This window comes from Natator depressus, chromosome 22, assembly GCF_965152275.1.
Source record: "Natator depressus isolate rNatDep1 chromosome 22, rNatDep2.hap1, whole genome shotgun sequence".
In the NCBI taxonomy this organism is placed as follows: domain Eukaryota; kingdom Metazoa; phylum Chordata; order Testudines; family Cheloniidae; genus Natator; species Natator depressus.
The window spans coordinates 1,954,799-1,973,165 of record NC_134255.1 but is presented as its reverse complement, the minus strand read 5'-3'; the positions used below and the strand labels follow the sequence as shown (position 1 = coordinate 1,973,165).

At 42.7% G+C, this 18,367-nt stretch overlaps 1 protein-coding gene across 5 annotated transcripts in view; it reads left to right on the top strand.

Annotated features, from left to right (window-relative positions):
* The window catches only part of FEZ1 (fasciculation and elongation protein zeta 1), a 210,721-nt gene extending 193,663 nt beyond the window's left edge, over positions 1-17,058 (top strand). For 2 of the 5 annotated variants that reach the window (XM_074936680.1, XM_074936678.1), the window contains 2 exons: positions 5,946-6,011; positions 14,101-17,056. In XM_074936680.1, coding sequence (XP_074792781.1) covers positions 5,946-6,011; positions 14,101-14,117 — 83 coding nt within the window. In that variant the 3' untranslated portion in view covers positions 14,118-17,056. Of the gene's footprint in view, positions 1-5,945; positions 6,012-14,100 lie in introns of all 5 variants that reach the window. The other 3 variants (XM_074936681.1, XM_074936682.1, XM_074936679.1) reach the window with 3 other exon arrangements.
* The last annotated feature ends 1,309 nt before the right edge of the window (positions 17,059-18,367 follow it).

The window sequence follows — 18,367 nt, the reverse complement described above, 5'->3', positions numbered from 1 at the left end:
GGCACATTTCTGTGTGGCCCTCCTAGGCCCCTCCTGCACAACCATGCACATTAGAAACATAATTTTTTTTAAAAATGAAAGTTTAGATTCTGTTATCATACCATGCCCAGAAGCCAGGTACCAGCTTGTTGTACCCTAATCTGCCCTGCTTTTCCCAGCTGCTCACCCTAAACCACATAGTAGGTGCTCATCCTAAACTACTCCTCTGGTTTAGCAGCTACCTAGGGAATCCCTTCCTGACTGGCCATGATAAAGCACTCCTGTGAGGTGCTTCCTTTTAAAAGTAAGAGTAGGTCTCTCTCATTGGGGGTTGGACCACATGACCTCCTGAGGTCCCTTCCAACCCTGATATTCTATGATTGGCTCATGCAGCTCTTAGCCTCTGCTCAGTCTGTCAATTAGTGCAAGGTGGTAGTGAGTTTGTGATGTAGGAACTAGAGCTGAGACCCATCAAACTCCCCTCCCATAGGTCCATCAAATATCCATTAGGTAGCAACAACATTTAGTCCTTGCTGAGCTTGTCTGAATGAAAGTGGTGATTAACAGGTGGGAGGCTCTGTAGCCCATTAGCAATGCCCAGAGCCACAGAGGTAAGTATTAATTTAAGAGCAAGGGATCCCTAGAAATCAAGTTTAAAAATCAAGCACTTCGAAGTTACAAAATGCCAGAATTAAGGCTTGTGCGACCTTAATTCAGCCCCTTGTGCATAAGTGTAATGATACAGCCTGTAATTACATGATCACAAACTATTTGTTCCACAGAACCCTGCAACTTTCAGTGGAAATTTTCAGTGTGTGAATTATTGTTGTTATAAAACCCTGATTTATTTCTTCATGGGCTTCTCTATAGTTCTCATTATGACAGTATCTCAGAGCTTCACAAGCATGATGAATTTATCTTCACACCACCACTGCAAGATAGGGCACTACTCTTATCCCCATTTTATGGGTGGGAACTGACACAGGGAGAGATTAAGGCAGGATTCCTGCTACAGAAACAGCCTTCTGACATAATCCAGATTTATTTTCTGAATACAGTCCATCTTCTGAAATTAATGAGGTAGGGAATCCTGTGGAAAAAGTAACATGTAAATTTGTAATTAACGACAGTATCATAATGCATATGCATGTGGGAGGCAAATTAAAGTTGCATGGAGACTCTTAGATCTAGCATTTTCTAACTTTTAAGTGCTTGACTTCACAACCTAAATACAAAAATTTTTAAACAAATTCTGTCATATGCAACAGTAACAGCCATTGCACATGTCGTCAGAAGGGTTTGAATGCTAAACCTTCAGAACGAATCCTGGGGCAATGGAGAGTAGAGGAAGACCATTTTTGTGTGTCCTGTCTGCTTCAGAGTGACACTGGAGGATCATGATATCTGGGAACCAATCTGAAGTACAGATGGAGTCTTTGTGGTAGGCAGGCTCTATGCAGCTGGGCACCGTGCTCAGAGTAGATGGATTTTTCAAGTTTTAGCTTCAAATCTGTACAAGTGCTACTGAGCATGTGCAAATGATGACATTCTGGGTTTTTAATTTGGCCAGATCTGTGTGGATTTTTCACCAGGTTAGCAAAAAGCATCTATCTGACCATCCTGCACCCTCAATACGGCTTTTAAAAATACTGCCAGCTCTCCTGGACTCCTTTCCCCCTCATCTTAGCCTCCCATTGGATCCTGCCCATCAGTTCCCTGAGGGAGTCAAAGTCTGCTTTTCTGAAGTCCAGGGTCCGTATTCTACTGCTCTCCTTTCTTCCTTTTGTCAGGATCCTGAACTCGACCATCTCATGGTCACTGCTGCCCAGGTTGCCACCCACTTCTACTTCCCCTACCAATTCCTCCCTGTTTGTGAGCAGCAGGTCAAGAGGAGCATGGCCCTAGTTGGTTCCTGCAGCACTTGCACCAGGAAATTGTCCCCAGCACTCTTCAAAACTTTCCCGGATTGTCTGTGCACTGCTGTATTGCTCTCCCAGCAGATGTCAGGGAGATTGAAGTCTCCCAAGAGAACCAGTGATCTGGAAACTTCTGTTAGTTGTCCAAAGAAAGCCTCGTCTACCTCATCCTCCTGGTCTGGTGGTCTGTAGCAGACACCCACCACGACACCACCCTTGTTGCTCTCACCTCTAAAATTAACCCAAAGATTCTCAACAGGCTTTTCTTCAGTTTCATACTGGAGCTCTGAGCAATCATACTGCTCTCTTACATGCAGTGCAACTCCTCCACCCTTTCTCCCCCCCCTCTCCTTCCTGAACAGTTTCTGCCCATCCATAACAGTGCTCCAGTCATGTGAGTTACCTCACCAAGTCTCTGTTATTCCAAGCACATCATAGTTCCTTGACTGTGCCAGGACTTCCAATTCTTCCTGCTTGTTTCCCAGGCTTCTTGCGTTCGTGTACAGGCACCTAAGGTAACTAGCCGATTGCCCTGCTTTCTCAGTATGAATAAGGAGGCCCCCACTGTTGCACCCTCCTCCTTGTGTTTCCTCCTGGTATCCCACTTCCCCATTTACCTCAGGGCTTAGCTCTCCATCCCCCGGAGAACCTAGTTTAAAGCCCTCCTCACTAGGTTAGCAAGCCTGCCTGCAAAGATGCTCTTCCCTCTCTTCATTAGGTGGATCCCATCTCTTCCTAACAATCCTTCTTCCGGGAACAACATCCCATGGTCGAAGAATCTAAAGCCCTCTCTCTGACACAACCTGCATAACCATGCATTTATTTCCACAATTCGATGGTCCCTACCTGGGCCTTTTCCTTCAACAGGGAGGATGGATGAGAACACGACTTGTGCCTCAAACTCCTTTATACTTCTTCCCAGAGCCACATAGTCTGCAATGACCTGCTCAGGATCATTCTTGGCAGTATCATTGGTGCCCATGTGGAGAAGTAGGAAGGGGGTAGCGGTCCGAGGGCTTGATCAGTCTCGGCAGACACTCCCTCACATCCTGAATTCTAGCTCCAGGCAAGCAACACACTTCTCAAATTTCCCAGTCTGGATGGCAGATTTTACCTTTATATATTATATTGCATTATAATATTTTAATATTATATATTTAAGAAAAGATAAACATTGAAATGTTTCTGAATTAATTTTTTTAATGTCTATTACATGAGAAAGCTTGAATTTTTGAGTTTTTGTTCTGATTCGGAACAAAAACAGATTTCAATACTTTGGAATTTCCCAGGAGATGGAAATTTCTTTTTCTAACCAGCTCTATTCAGGACCTTCAGATTCAGATTCGGGATCTCTGTTACTTGAGGTAAAGGAATAAGTGGTAGCAGATGTCACTTTTTTAATCTTCTGTGTGAACCAGCCACTAGAGGGAGGATGTTGCATGCTAATTGCTAGACAACAGTCGAGTGTTGAGAATCAGCATACCGGCGCTTTATCTTTGACTCTGAGAGTGGAATGTGGTCTAATGGTTCAAATGTAACTTCCAGACAAGATAACCAAATACTGTGCATAGATTTGGCACAATCATTCTGAAATGCAGTATGGCTAAGTGGATGAGACTTGCGCTGGCCATCTTAGAGACCTGAGTTCTACTTCCAGCTCTGTGAGAGGTAATCTTTTATAATTACCTTACTGGATATGTAAAATGGGAGGAAATTATACCTGTCTTCCTACTAAGTGAGGTGTGTGAAGCCTTGTTTCAAAGGTTTGGGAAGTTCACAGAAATATAACATGTGGTAGGGGTGAGATTTGAACTCCTGTTTTTATGGCCCCCAGGCTTTTGTATGTCTTTCACATACATTCTCCCTGAGACTGGTAAAAATCAATGCTTTAACAATGCTGAGGGAGCCACGGCATCTTCACATTTAGAGGACTGTCCCATGAATGTGAGGCTGGGTGACGATCCTACCAGGTGCTCTCTCCAAGCATTCACCTAACACCTTTCCATGAGTGCTCCCCCTAAACTGCCCTTCTCTGAATGTTCACATTAAACAGCTCCCCAGGCATGCCCCTAAACGATTCCTTCCTGAGTGCACACACCAAACCACTCCCCAGATGTTCACCATGTTCACCGAGGTGCTCACTTAACCAATTCATCAGGTGATCACATTGAAGAGCTGAATTAAACAAGGAAGCTGTGGAACTCATACAGACTCTGCCCACAAATGAAGATTCGCACAACTTAAGTTGGATGCCACTCATGGCAGCTGTATAGATGTTAAAAATATGATCAGGTCTCCCCTCTGGCCTCCTCAGACTCCCTCTGAATGGAGCTGATGGATTCCTTGGGCTCAGCTCCCCTTGTTGGCGTTCAGATTTGCCAATGGACTCCACTGAGCTTCTCAGGCTTGGAAGCCTCACCTGGCTCCTTACATCTGGGTTCCTTTCTATGGAGATCAGATGCCCTGCTGGGCTTTGTTAGGCACTTTAGGCTTGAGTCCTTCCCGGCTGAATAAAAGAATAAATGGTGGTACCCTCCAAAATGCCACCTATTTCTGGGGCTCCCCAACCAGTGACTATTTGGTTTGGCCCCAACCTTTTTTTAAAAAAATTTGGAACTGCCAGTAAGCGAAAAAAATCAGTTATTCACCCAGCTGTAGACAAGACGTAATAGATAGATGAGCCAGACAAGGGGGCAAGAGGAGGGAGGATGAGATAACAATATAATAGGATGTATTCACATAGATTTATTGGGCGCACAATGCACAGGTGTAGGAAGGCAATTAGTAGCAAAGTCAGTTTTGTTCAAATTTAACACACACACACAGAAAATCACCCTTGTGCTGAGAGCAAGCATGGAAAACTTCAGCCCCAAAATAATGTTTGCTATGAAAGGAGCATTACAACCTCAACAATAGCATGCACTGGCATGTCTGCTGCAATAGAGGAATCATTCTCTACTGGAGTAGAATGTGGAAGTCAGGGGGACTGGAACAATTTGTATAGTGGGGGTGCTGAGAGCCACTGAACCAAACTGTAAACCCTGGATATGATGGAAATTGCTTCAAGCCAAGGGGTGCTGCAGCACCCTTAGTTCCAGCACCTAGAAAGTGAAGAGAAATCTCATGTCCACTTTAAACTACAAAAGAATTTGTGTTGGCCAAGTGTTAGAATTGACTGGGATTTACTAGGTTTACAGCTATGCTCTTGAATGACTTTTGAACTTTAATGAGTCAAGAACTTGCTATTAAGTGTTCCCTTAAAGCAGTCAGCTTCTACACAGCCCAGTGACCCTAACACCATGGTGGGATATTAATTTAATAGTAGTTCTCAGATAGATCACGGTCTCAATTACACCAGTGTAAATCTGGAATAATCCCACTGATCTCCATGGAATTGCTCCGATTTATACCACTGTACCTGAGTTCAGAACCTGGCTCCAAGAGAGGAGATTGCCACTCACTATCTCAGCATTACTTCCAGCAGCACCCTAGGGTGTCCTGGAGATCTAGCCCAACAGGGCTTGTATTGAAAAATCTAATGAGATCACAGCCCAAGATGGCATGTCTGCAGAACATTGCAAATTATTCCTTATTGTGCCCCCAGGATCAGCATTACCATCCTGTCTCATTACTTAGGAACTTAAAATTAATAAATTAATTAAATGAGAGAGAGAGATAATGTGGTACTGATTCTGGGCAGCAGCTCTGGAAACTTCTGGGAGTTCTTTAATTTTATTTCTGCATATTTACACGGTATCAACTGTTTGTACGATTTCACAGCAAAATAGAGTCCCTGTTCATACACATGCACATATGCATGCTTACACATAGCCCTCTTCCACACCCACACCCACATACCTGATAGATATGAGAAACTCCCATTAATTGAACTGGCAATTCCTTGTGTCCTGTGGTGGGAGTATAAGGTCCCTGGTTTCACTGAACAATTTCTAGGCCCTGGCTGAAAGCCAGGCATTGGTGTGTGGCTGAAGCCATAAAATTCTTCTGCTTTTCAAGGGTCATTCTCATGATTGTTTCCTCTTTTTCCAGTTCTTTTTGCAATGAAGGAGGATAACGAGAAGGTCCCTACATTGCTAACGGACTACATTTTAAAAGGTAATAAAATGCCAAAGAAACAAACAAAAACCCTAACAACAACCAAAACAATTCTAGACACCACGACAATTAGTACCAACTCAGCAATTATTATTCTCTTAAGACCAACAATGAGCTTGGCCTTTTACAAACATATCCAGAGACCATTTCAGACTGGAAATAAGCCATACATTTTTAACAATGAGAATAATTAACTCCTGGAACAACTAACTAAGGGTCATGGTGAATTCTGCATCACTGGCACATTTAAAATCAAGATTGGATGTTTTGGGGGAGGTTCTGTGTCCTGTGCTATACAGGAGGTCAGACTAGAGGATCACAATGGTCCTTTCTGGCCTTGGGATCTATGATTACACTGGTCCTGGCCCAAAGACCTTTCATCTTGACTCAGACAAAACTGTTCAGGTAATGGTAGAAACTCAAGTGGGTGCAAAAATCTTGCATAAGTCATCGTTGAACAGCTTAATGGAAAAGTTTGTTTGAAGATTTTGCATTTTGCCCCCAGGGAGCATAGTGCTGTTATACTCAATGGGCTTTGGATTAAATCATACAGCCTTCATCCTGCCGGTCATGACGTGGTGCAAAGCAGCTCACAAAGAAATAAATTAATTACAGTTGCTTAATATTCATTGTTTAATTTCTCAAGAATAGTAAAGTATTTTTTCTGTTCTGTAAATAGTAATACACATCATTCACAATAATATTTAATAATTAAAAGAAATTAGTGAGTGATCACTTAGTTAAAAGCACTTATTTAGTATTTAGTACAAATTACAGCAAATTACTTACAGTATATACATTACTTCACTAGTGGCAACAACTGTATCATGGCAAAGCCCTGGCTGGGATGATTTAGTTGGGTTGGTCCTGCTTTGAGCAGTGGGTTGGACTAGATGACCTCCTGAGGTCCCTTCCAACTCTGGTATTCTATGATTCTATGCTATTTGTAGACCAGTTTGCTTTACCAGAAACCACAGTATAATTAACTGGTTAGTATAATTTTGAATACTTCAGTAATAAGTAAAGCAACAAAATGAGCAACAACAAAAGTTAAATGTGAATCACATAATAGAAAAGATATGTAAAAACAGATGCAGCTAAAGGACCAATTTTATCAGTTTCCCCATTGAGCAGCCTGTCTCTGTCACTGAGCTCCTTTGTACTCCGCCAAAGGTGATGCAACTTCATTCTACAACCCAAAATGTTAATTAAAAATTTAAGTTTACAAATTTAGGTACAGGGATCTCTTTGACTTGTCCAATCATGGTTTCAAATTCAGGGGAAAAACATCAATTCCATTGGTCAATTGGACACACTTTTCCTCCATTCCTGTATTTTGTTTGCGGTGTTATCTCCATTTCCCACATACGTGGTGCTGGTCTATTCCAGGCACTCAGCCATACTGGACACATAAGATGAGCCCTCTCTGAGGGTTCCGTCTCGTCATTACTAAGCCCCAGCTTGGTTGCATGGCCCCGAGGGCATCACACTGGTAAACCAATGGTATGTGCTTCTCCATGCAGCAATCTACAGTAGCTACCTACCACCAGCCGTGAACGTGCCTTACCAGTACCTGAGGTGTCTTGGTCCTTCCTTAAAGACAGAGTCCTCTAGAACTAGCACCGAGGGGACACACATTCGGGTTTTGTAGATATTTCTCTTTTCAGTTAGTAGTAGAGAGACATAAACCTGTATGGCCCCTCTAAGAGGGCTGCGGTCAGGAGTTAGCATAACTACCGTAGCCAACTCAAGGAGGACATAAGCTTCCTTTAACACTTGTGTCTCATCCCTATATCAATTTAATATTTGCTTGTCAGTGACAAGATCCGGCACTTTCCCTGCCTCCAGGTCTGTAAAAACTTCTTTAAGTCTCATAAATATGCACATACCCTTGCCCCACACATTACCTCCTTAGCCATAGTGTGGTTTTCAGCCTCATCATTATTATGCCCAATTAACTGATTAACCTTTTCTAGGGTTTCATTTAGTGCCTTAGAAATATTATGCGAATTTATTATTGTAACTCCTCCTTCAGAAAAAAGAAAAGGAGGACTTGTGGCACCTTAGAGACTAACCAATTTATTTGAGCATAAGCTTTCGTGAGCATAAGCTTTTGTGATGCATCCAATGAAGTGAGCCGTGGCTCACGAAAGCTTATGCTCAGATAAATTGGTTAGTCTCTAAGGTGCCACAAGTCCTCCTTTTCTTTTTGCGAATACAGACTAACACGGCTGTTACTCTGAAACTCCTCCTTCAGAGTAGGCGTATGGTACTTTCAAGTCCATTTTACCAGTGTCTCTAGTGTAATTGTAGCCAAATGCATCTGTCTAGCCTTTTGACCACATTGAGTCTGCTTAATATCAAGTTCATACATGGCAGGCATTGGAATTCCTGTTGCCCTGGGTTTCATCCGACCACCCACTTGTAGTTGTAGTCTGTGATGAGTTTGCAGAGTCTGTTGGCTGGGAATTCCAGATTGCTTGTTTCATTTGGTTCCATTTGCATGATCCAAATCCATAGTCCCGCAGACAAAAAGTATTCTAGTAACAGAAAGCCATTCTGTAAAATATCAATAATAGCAGTATCCTGCTTCCCCTTTAAACATTTTCACCTGATTAATGTGTAGCCATTTGTCCCACATCTGCTTTCTTTTATCAATGCACACCACATACACAGTCAGGCTGGTTTTTTTCCACAATACTATAGGGACCTTCCTAACTAGGTTGCAAGGGGTGTCCTTTGATCTGAGTCTATTATCCAGGGGAGCCCCCATCTGGTAAAGACTTGTTCTAAGATAACCATAGTCCAAGATAGTCAATTTGCAACCTAACCCAAGGTCCTTCTGTTTGTTGGTATCCTAATTTGACCTTGTTTTTTGTAGGCCCTGGGTTAGTTTGGGCACATACCAAACAGTTCTCAATATAATGTTTAACAACTTGCCTCATCTGTAGCAACCAGCCTATTTGCTGACTACGAAACACTGTGTTTTCAGTTCCCTCATGCCCTCCAGCATGCAGTTTATGATATATGTATATACATTCAGATTGCAGCTCTTTAGGGATAATCGACACCCATGCATCTGAGGCTTGAGCCATCCATACATTTTCTCCCCAGGGGAACTGTATTATTCTCAGTGGGGTCCCCTTATGTTGTGAGGGTTCTGCACCTCCAAGTTTTTGTACAGTGGTGTCTCATTTCTGCAGGCCTGCCAACTCAGAATCCTTCCACTGTATCTTAACAGCACTGACAGGGCCTGGGCTGCATTTTTAGCTGAGAGGTCAGCCTTTTTTTGTTCCACTCCGCATCCAGGGATAATTTAGCCTTTACCACAGCCAGCATCATTCCTCTATCCCTTTTGCCAGAGGAATTGACATTATACACGTCTGCATCTATAAACACCAATTATTAAAAGAAAATATTTGATTGCTTAAAATCAAAGGTGCTTACAATGCATAAAATAAAATATAACAAAATAACCTTGTGTCTTATAAACTTATTACAACCTAAAAAAAAGGTCTTTTTAGCTTTAATTTTAAAAAAAAGTTGGTATCACAGAACAACACAAAAGTTTTGATATAACTATGTGCAAAATTAATTTATTTTTGTTGCAACAGAAATAAAACCCCTAATAAAAATTAAAATGGTCACAGGACACAGAATGTACACAACGTATAAAAACAAACAATATAGAAAAGGTTATCAGGGTTAGTCAATGATGAGAAAGACATACAAGAAAGACATACAAGCTGACTGCAGTGAAAAACCTGAAGTCAATAACTGCACTTTAACTGAAATTCAGCCAGAAGCCAAAGATGTTTTTCTTGAATGACTGTAACAAAACAATTAAACAAGTGGTAAAGAAAAACCCAGCTTACTCCTGCCTCAGTGATGGGGACTGGACTAGATGATCTGTCGAGGTCCCTTCCAGTCCTACATTTCTATGATTCTATATTTATTAACATATTAACCCAGTAACCTTTAACTAGTAACCCACATTCTTAATAAAGAAGCAAGAAAACATTTTATATGTGTACTTATTACTTTACTTTACCTAAGGGTTTTAGAAAAGTATTTGTTTAAGCTTTTAACAGCATTTAATTCCATAAATTTATTGCACTTTCTTTTAAATGTTTTTACTAAAATTTGGATTAATTAATAGAGCCCCTTGTTTACATGATTACATGCGCGCGCACGCACACACAGAGAGTGGGGTTGATGTGCATGGGTCATGCCAGTACACTAATTTACAAAAACATTTTATAACAAATTTAAATTTTCAGATTATTTAGTAAAATAGCAGGGATTTTTACCTGCCTTTTAGCTAATAGCTAACTATATCTCCTTTTTATTTATTTAATTTTTAAAAAGTGTTAAAATCATGCTGCTTTTCCTTTTAAGTCTTTTTTCTAGATTTACCATCAAGATGAGGCTGATAGTTTTTCCAGATTTTTTTTTTTAGTTAGGTTTTTCCTTCACTACAATCACCCACCGTTTTAGATTACTAGTGCTTCTTGAATCCATGGAAGTGCATTCTGTCTTTCTTCTAATAAAAGTCTCAGCCATTGAACTTTTGCCTCCCCTATTCCTGAAAAAGCTGATATAATTCCCTTCTGAGCTGTTATTTGCTGTGTCTAGTAACTAATCATCTCTCTCATTCTTTGTGATTATTTACCTTGGAATTTTTACTACTGCATCAGGACATTCTGTCTTAAAAGAGCTTTGATTTCGTCATTCTCATTCTAAACCTAAGACAGCTAAGTACCCCTGTTTCTATCCTCAAACGCCTCACTCTCTGAGGCAGTGTCTCTCTTCTGTGCCTTTAGCGGTCTGCAAGTTTCTCCAAAGGCTCTTAAGCAAAGCAAGCATTAATGGGATAAAAGGGAAGGTCTACTCATGGATCAGTAACTGGTTAAAAAACAGGAAACAAAGATTAGGAATAAATGGCCAGTTTCTACAGTGGAGAGAGGTAAATAGTGGGGTCCCACAGGGATCTGTACTGGGACCAGTGCTCTTCAACATATTCATAAGTGATCTGGAAAAAATGGGAAAACAGTGAGGTGGCAAAGTTTGCAGGTGATACAAAATTACTCAAGATAGTTAAGTCCAAAGCAGACTGTGAAGAGTTACAAAGGGATCTCACAAAATTGGGTGACTGGACAACAAAATGGCAGATAAAAATCAGTGTTGATAAATGCAAAGTAATGCACATTGCAAAACACAATCCCAATTATACATATAAAATGATGGGGTTTAAATGAGCTGTTACCAGATCAAGAAAAAGAGCATCAATAGTTCTCTGAAAATATCTGCTCAATGTGCAGCAGCAGTCAAAAAAGCGAACAGAATGTTAGGAACCACGAGGAAAGGGATAAGACTGAAAATATAATGCCACTATATTAAGCCATTGTACACCCACCCCTTGTGCAGTTCTAGTCCCCCCCCCCATCTCAAAAAAGATATATTAGAATTGGAAAAGGTACAGAAAAGGGCAACAAAAATTATTAGTGGTATGAAATAGCTTCCATATGAGGAGAGGTTAAAAAGACTCTAACTTTTCAGCTTGGAAAAGAGATGCCTGAGGGGCAATATGATAGAGGTCTATCAAATAATTAATGGTATGGAGAAAGTGAATAAGGAAGCGTTATTTACCCCTTCATGTAACATCCAAATAACGGGTCACTAAATGAAATGAATAGGCAGTAGGTTTAAAACAAACCAAAGGAAGCACTCTCACATAACACAAGGTCAACCTGTGGAACTCATTGCCAGGGGATGTTGTGAAGTTCAAAAGTATAAGTGGGTTCAAAAAATTAGATAAGTTCATGGAAGATAGGTCCATCAATGGCTATTATCCAAGATGGTCAGGGATGCAACCCCATGCCTCTGACTGCCAGATGCTGGGAATGGATGACAGGAGATGGATGACTCAATAATTGCCCTGCTCTGTTCATTCCTCCTGAAGTGTCTGGTATTGGCCACTGTCTGAACACAGGGTACTGGGGTAGATGGACCATTGGTCTGAACCAGTATGGCCGTTCTTATGCTCTTATGTACGCAGACTGTCTCTCATATGCTCTCAGTGCACTGCCTGCTGATGCTGAGGCAAAGTGGAAGCTGCCTGAATCAAAAGCAGAGAGCACAAGAGCCAGATCTGGTGGGTGTGGAGGGTGTAGATTGGAACAAGGAGCTGGGGTAGAGTGAAGGGAGACTGGAACTAGAGATTGGTGGGAAGCCAGAGAGAAGCTGGGACTGGGAGTTATGGAGAAACTGAGACTGGCTGGGCAAGAAGACTGGGACTAGGATCTGGGACACAGAGGACATTGGGAATGATTGGGCAGGGAGACTGGGACTGGGAGCCAGAGAGAGAAATTGGGCAAGGCCTAGGAACCAGTGGGTGGTTGGGAAACTGAAATAGGATAAGCAAACAGGAAGGGGAAGGGAGGACTTTAAAAAGGAGACCGGGCTGGTGGTACAGTGGTACAGAGGGAAGGGGGAGACAGATCTGACAAGGAGCCAGGTTGTGGGGGGAGAATTGGGATTTGCTCGGCAAAGAGACTGGGAGAAAGAGTCAGATAGGAAAGGACACAAACGCTGGAAAAAGAGCATTGGGAAGGAGACTGGGAGCCAGTGGGGATGGGGAATGGGAATGTGGGGGTGACTGGAGGTGGGGCAGGGAGAGGGATGCTTCAGAGGAGGAGCTGGGAGGGGAACTGGGACTGGCTGGGCAAAGAGACTGGAACTGGAAGAATGGGGTAAACACTGGGATGGAGGGGAGGAGACTGGGACAGAGAGTCCAGACAGAGCAGGAGACTAGGACTGGCTGGGCAAGAAGAGTGAGGCTGGGATGAGAATTCTGAGGAGTGGAGACTGGCACTGACGAGGTGACAGGAATAGGACTGGGACAAGGAGCCAGTAGTGGGAAAGAGACGGGACTTGGACAGGGCGAGTTGGAGGGGAAGGGGCAGAAGGCCTCAAGCTTGGGGAAAATGGACAGAACAGTCTGTGCCCATTAGAGAACATTCCCCTTCAGAGCCTGGAATGGAATCCAAGATTCCCAAGTCTCTCCATTCCTCTGCTCTCAGCAAATATCAGTGAAACCCATTGGCAAAGTGTCCCATCCCAGTCAAGAGCTGGTCCACGTAGAGGATTACAATCTACTAATTCTGTTAGTTACTCCACTAGCTCATCAGCGCTCTGTGCAGTGGATCTAAAGGTTCCTGTCCCTGCTAATGACCCATGTGAATGTCTGTATGATGCTACATGATGGAATTTCTGGTTTTTCAGTTTGCTTTTTTTTTAAACTAGGTAATTACACCAAAAATTAAAAGAACATTATTAAGTTTGCAAAGTCAAGCACTCAAAAGGTAAGAAATGCCAGAATTAAGGTTGCCTGCAGAGCCTATATGCATCATGACACAGTCTTTAATTACATAATCACAAACATTTTTTCCACAGGACTTCTTGTACCCACAACCTTAATTCTGGCATTGCCTGTCTTCTGACTGACTTTGCAACCTTAATGGTCTTTGCATGTATTGTTTTGTGTGTAATGTACTAGTATAGTGTAATACTAGAGGCCTAGATTCTCTTCTGCACCCAGTTTCAAAAGTTGGGAAGCTGATTATGGCTTCCTGATTCTCTGACCACTTTTACACCAGTCAGAGTCTCACCATGTTTTAGAGCAACCTAGGGGCTACTCTAAGCCCCACCAACTGGTAACAGTACCTATGGGATCTGCCACCAGCTGTGGGCTGCTCGCGGGTTATGCCCCTTCCCTTCCCCTCCTTATTTGCTACACCAAGGCAGCAGAAGTGGAGATGGCTGGATGAAGCATATAGTTTCTTTCTTCAGCTACAAAAAGAGGGTTGTATGGGAATCCAGTGCAATAATTGTACAAAGCCCAGAGTTGTAGTGTGGAGCTATTGACAGGGACAGCCCATGCTACTGATAACCATCTGCAATGTTTGTGTTAGAAACAGTGCCCTTGTCTGCCAGTGTTCTCAGTCACTACATCTCTAAGAGGTGAAATATTTTCCTGCCTCATCTTAGAGCAACCAGGTCCTGAACTATCTCATTTTCTCTCTTCCAGTGCTCTGCCCTACCTAATCTGCCTTTGGAGCCGCAGTGCAACAAGAGACAACAAGGCCAGAGTCATTCCATCACAGAGACTGCATGATAGAGTCAATTCCAAAACGTGTATTTAAAAATGTATAGCATTAACCTGGATTAAACATAAGCAAAAAATATTCCTTTGCTGTTGGCTTCTAGTCCTAGTAATCATTGAATGCAAAAGTGAAGGCAGGTGCTGCTATTTTCTCTCTTTGCCACCTGACATAATGAAGAGACAGTCCTTCACCACACACTATGTATTTTTGGTCCAGCTTCCCAAAACATATCACGCTATGGGACTAATTTTGAAATACCGAAATAAACTTTCATTTAATTAAAAGTTGTCACACTTCTTGGAGAAGCAGCTGCCTTACACCAGCTTTGAATTCATATTCTCATGCCTGGGTTCCTTAACCCCTCAAACAGACAAATCTAAACTTTGGAAAAGAAAATACTTTATGCTCTTTACCTGAAAACAGTTCTTTGGAGCCATGGATTTGTTTTACAAAATGTTAAGCAGAAGACAGAATAGATAGACCTCCTGAGGTCTCTTCCAACCCTAATCTTCTATGATTCTATAGTAGGATTCTCACTGGAAGTGGAAACTGTCCATAGAATCATAAATAGCTGAGCTAACATGCCGGTCCAAGCCTTTGCATGAATCAGGACTATTCACTTCTCCATCCCCATGTCTCTACACGCTAAACTCTTAAGCCAAATCCATCACTGGTAACATCTTTCTAACTTGTTACTAATTCTGAAGTGATGGTGTCATGATTAACTCATCTGGATCAGAGTCCATTGTATCTGTTGCACAGAGTAATTGTGTAGCAGGTGTAGTAATAGTTGGCTCTGTGATAGGGTATCCACCTCACACAAGACAGAGCAGATGAAATGATGTCAATTAACTTGTTTTGGGGGAAGAGCCAGGGATTGAAAGGCTAATTGAAGATGGAGCTCAGCTGAGAGGGAATAGGTGGGGCTGTTATAAAGCTAGTAAGTTGGCAGTAAAGGGGCTTCAAGGAAAGTAGTCTGTAGTTTCTCCCTGGGAGAAGGGAGGTGTGTTTGGGGTTACAGAGTTAGGTAGTCTGCAGTCACCTGCTGGAAGGAAGGAATTTGGGCTGATAAAACTGGAAAGAGGAGGAGGCCAGAAGATAAGAGCAGAGAAATAGGAAGGAGTCAAGGGGAAACAGCAACAGGGTCTGGATGGAAGTAGACCATAGTTACTGGAAGTAGGGTCCCTGGACTGGAACCTGGAATAGTGGGTAGGCCTGGATTCCCCTTCCAGGCAGCCAAAGACTACCTGGGACAGTTGTGCAATGAGACTTTGATACCACAACAGGCCTGAGTCATGAAGGAGTACACTGAGTTCCAGATAGAGAGACAGAAAGAGGGCCCCTGTGCTAAGAAAGGGCATCAGACCTGGAAGGAGTTAATCCCCTAAACTGCCAAAAGGAGGCACCCTAGAACTGAGTGAGTTGTGTTGCAGGCACATACACAAAATCCCATATTTGCACATACAGGTGAACATTTATATGCCCAGTTACTCACTGAGTACACACAGATGGGAATTTACACAGAAACCAGATTCAAATTTCACAGCACAGTTTAGCAAGGTAGCTAAAGGTAGCCGCTTGAAAGATAGCCTCTTTAAAAACTAGAGGCTAGCTCCACAAAGCGGCTTAGGCTTCGCAATGCCTCACTTTTAGGCACCTTGTCACCAGTGGAACCCACAGCTCAGAGTTAGGTAACCTGGGTTCCATATACAACGCATGGGGAAAGACAAGCTCCCAGGAATGGAATCCACAAAAGTCAGCACGCTGAGGAGGGAGCTGCCTAAGCTAGCTAATAGGAAATGCTAAGTCCTGCCCCTTCCAAGAGGTAACTCCAGGAGGAAGGGAGATGCCTGTCTCAGCTGCTGGTGATACGTCTCCTGGAGTCAGGTGCCTAAATAATTTTGTTGCAAAAAATAACACCCCGGTCAGTGAGGAATCAATTTGGAGTTGGGAAAACCACTGCAGGGTCCATTGCCCTGCAAACTTGCATGACCATTAATCGCCTTCTGCTACTCAGGAATGTGACTCTCAACAGAGTGCAGAACATAGTGAACAGATTTGCAGCAATTGGGTTCCCAAACTGCAGGTGGACGATAGCACACATATCCCTATTTTGGCAGCAGACCACCTTGCCACAGAGTACGTCAACAGAAAGGGCTGCTTTTCCATGGTTATGCAAGGGCTTGTGGATCACCCAGGACTCTTCACCAACATCAGTGTGGGCTGGTCAGGGAAGATGCATGACTGTTCAGAAAGCTGCAAGCAAGGAGATTCTTTTCCCCAGACTGGTAGATTACCATTGGTGATGTTGAAATGCCAGCAGTGATCCTGGGTAATCCAGCTGATCCCTTGGTTCATGAAGCTGTAAATCAGCCACCTTGACAGCATAAAGGAAGGATTCAGCTACTGGCACAGCATGACAGTTGAATGTGCCTTTGGTTGTTTGACGGGATGCTGGCATTCACTCACAAGATTGGATCTCTGTGAGAAAAAGATCCCACTGCTTATAGCTGCTTGCTATATCCTGCAAATAGCTGTGAAGCAAAGGGGGGAAAGTTTCTGCCGGGTGGAGGTGGACCGACTGTCAGCTGAATTTGAACAGCCAGATGCAAGGGTTATTAGAAGAGCTCAATGCAGAGCTATATGGCTCAGAGAGGCTTTGAAAGACCATTTTAATAGCGAACCAGAGTAGTGTGTGGTTGTGGTGTGCTCTACGTGGCCCTGCTCTTCTGTGGCCTGATATGAATCCGGTGGTGATTGCTGTACATGTAGGAATATAACATTATCAATGCTTCTATTAATTTTGCTTGTGAATAATCTTATGAGTTGTGTGGCAGTAACAGGTTGCTTTCAGAACTGATGAGCAGCAACCACCATGTTTTGAACTAATAAAGATGGATTATGTTTCAAATAACAGAATTTTATTCTGTAACCAAATCAGTGCAATCCCCCCCTCGCCCGCTGCCAAAACCCCCACGAAAAAACAAAACCTGGGCAATTTAAAAACAAATACATAAAAACGTAATAAAATTTACTAAATTAAGAGAACAGAAGTTATGAAGGGGAAAGTATATTTGTGTCCATTTCAGCTACGTAATATCAGCTGTGGCTTTCACAGGTCAGAGTATGTGAAGCTCTGGTTGACTTTAATGTCCTCCAGAGTGGAGTGGCTGGGGTACTGCAGCAACCCCTGATGCCATGATGAATGTTGAGGGGGTATAAGGTGGTCCCAATATTGAGTTCTCAGTGGGCTGCAGAGGGAATGAAGGTTTGGCTTGTTGAATCTGCAGGTCCACCAGAGTCTGCAGCATGTCTGTTTGCTGCCTGAGAAGCCCCATTGTGTCCTGATGCATCTCCCTCTCCGTGTCCTGCATCTTTCTCCACTCCACTTTGTCCTTCTCCAGTGTGTCTGCAATGTTCATCCTCCAGGACCTGTGCTCGTTCTCTGATGAAGCACTGGTTTGCAGGATCCGAGTCCTCTTCCTTCTCCTTATGTGTCTCAGACGTTCTGTGGGTGTGAAGGCCACAATGGCAGCAGTTGCAGCTAAAACACACAGAGGTATTATTGTCAGTATATTCGTTATGGAAAGCAAAATTTAAGAGGCTGAAATCGTTCCCCTGCTGGATGACATTTGGGGTTGATGTAAGTAATGCAGTGTCTACACTCAACCTGTGTTGACCTAAGTACATTGACTGACTTTATGCCACTTGGGGAGAGAGTGTTATTAAATTGGCATAATGGGGCACACATTTAAGATAACTGATTTTTTAGACAAAAGAAATGCAGTACATCTAATCTACCTGGGTGTTAATAAGGCATTTGATACAGTCCCACGTGGGAAATTATTAGTTAAATTTGAGAAGATGATAGGGATTAATAGGAGAATTGAAAGGTGCATAAGGAACAGATTAAAGGGCAATTACAACAGGTCATATTGAACGGTGAACTGTCTAAGGGGAGGGAGGTTACTAGTGGAGTTCTTCAGTAATCGATCTTGGGAGTAATTTTATTTAACATTTTCATTAATGGCACAAAATTAAAAATTTGTGGATGACACAAAGTTGGGAAACATTGCCAATATAGAGGAGAACCAGCATATCATACAAGAAGGTTTGTACAACCTGGAGTAACAGAAATGGGACACAATTTAATAGTCCAAAGTACAAAGTCATGGATTTAGGGACTGACAA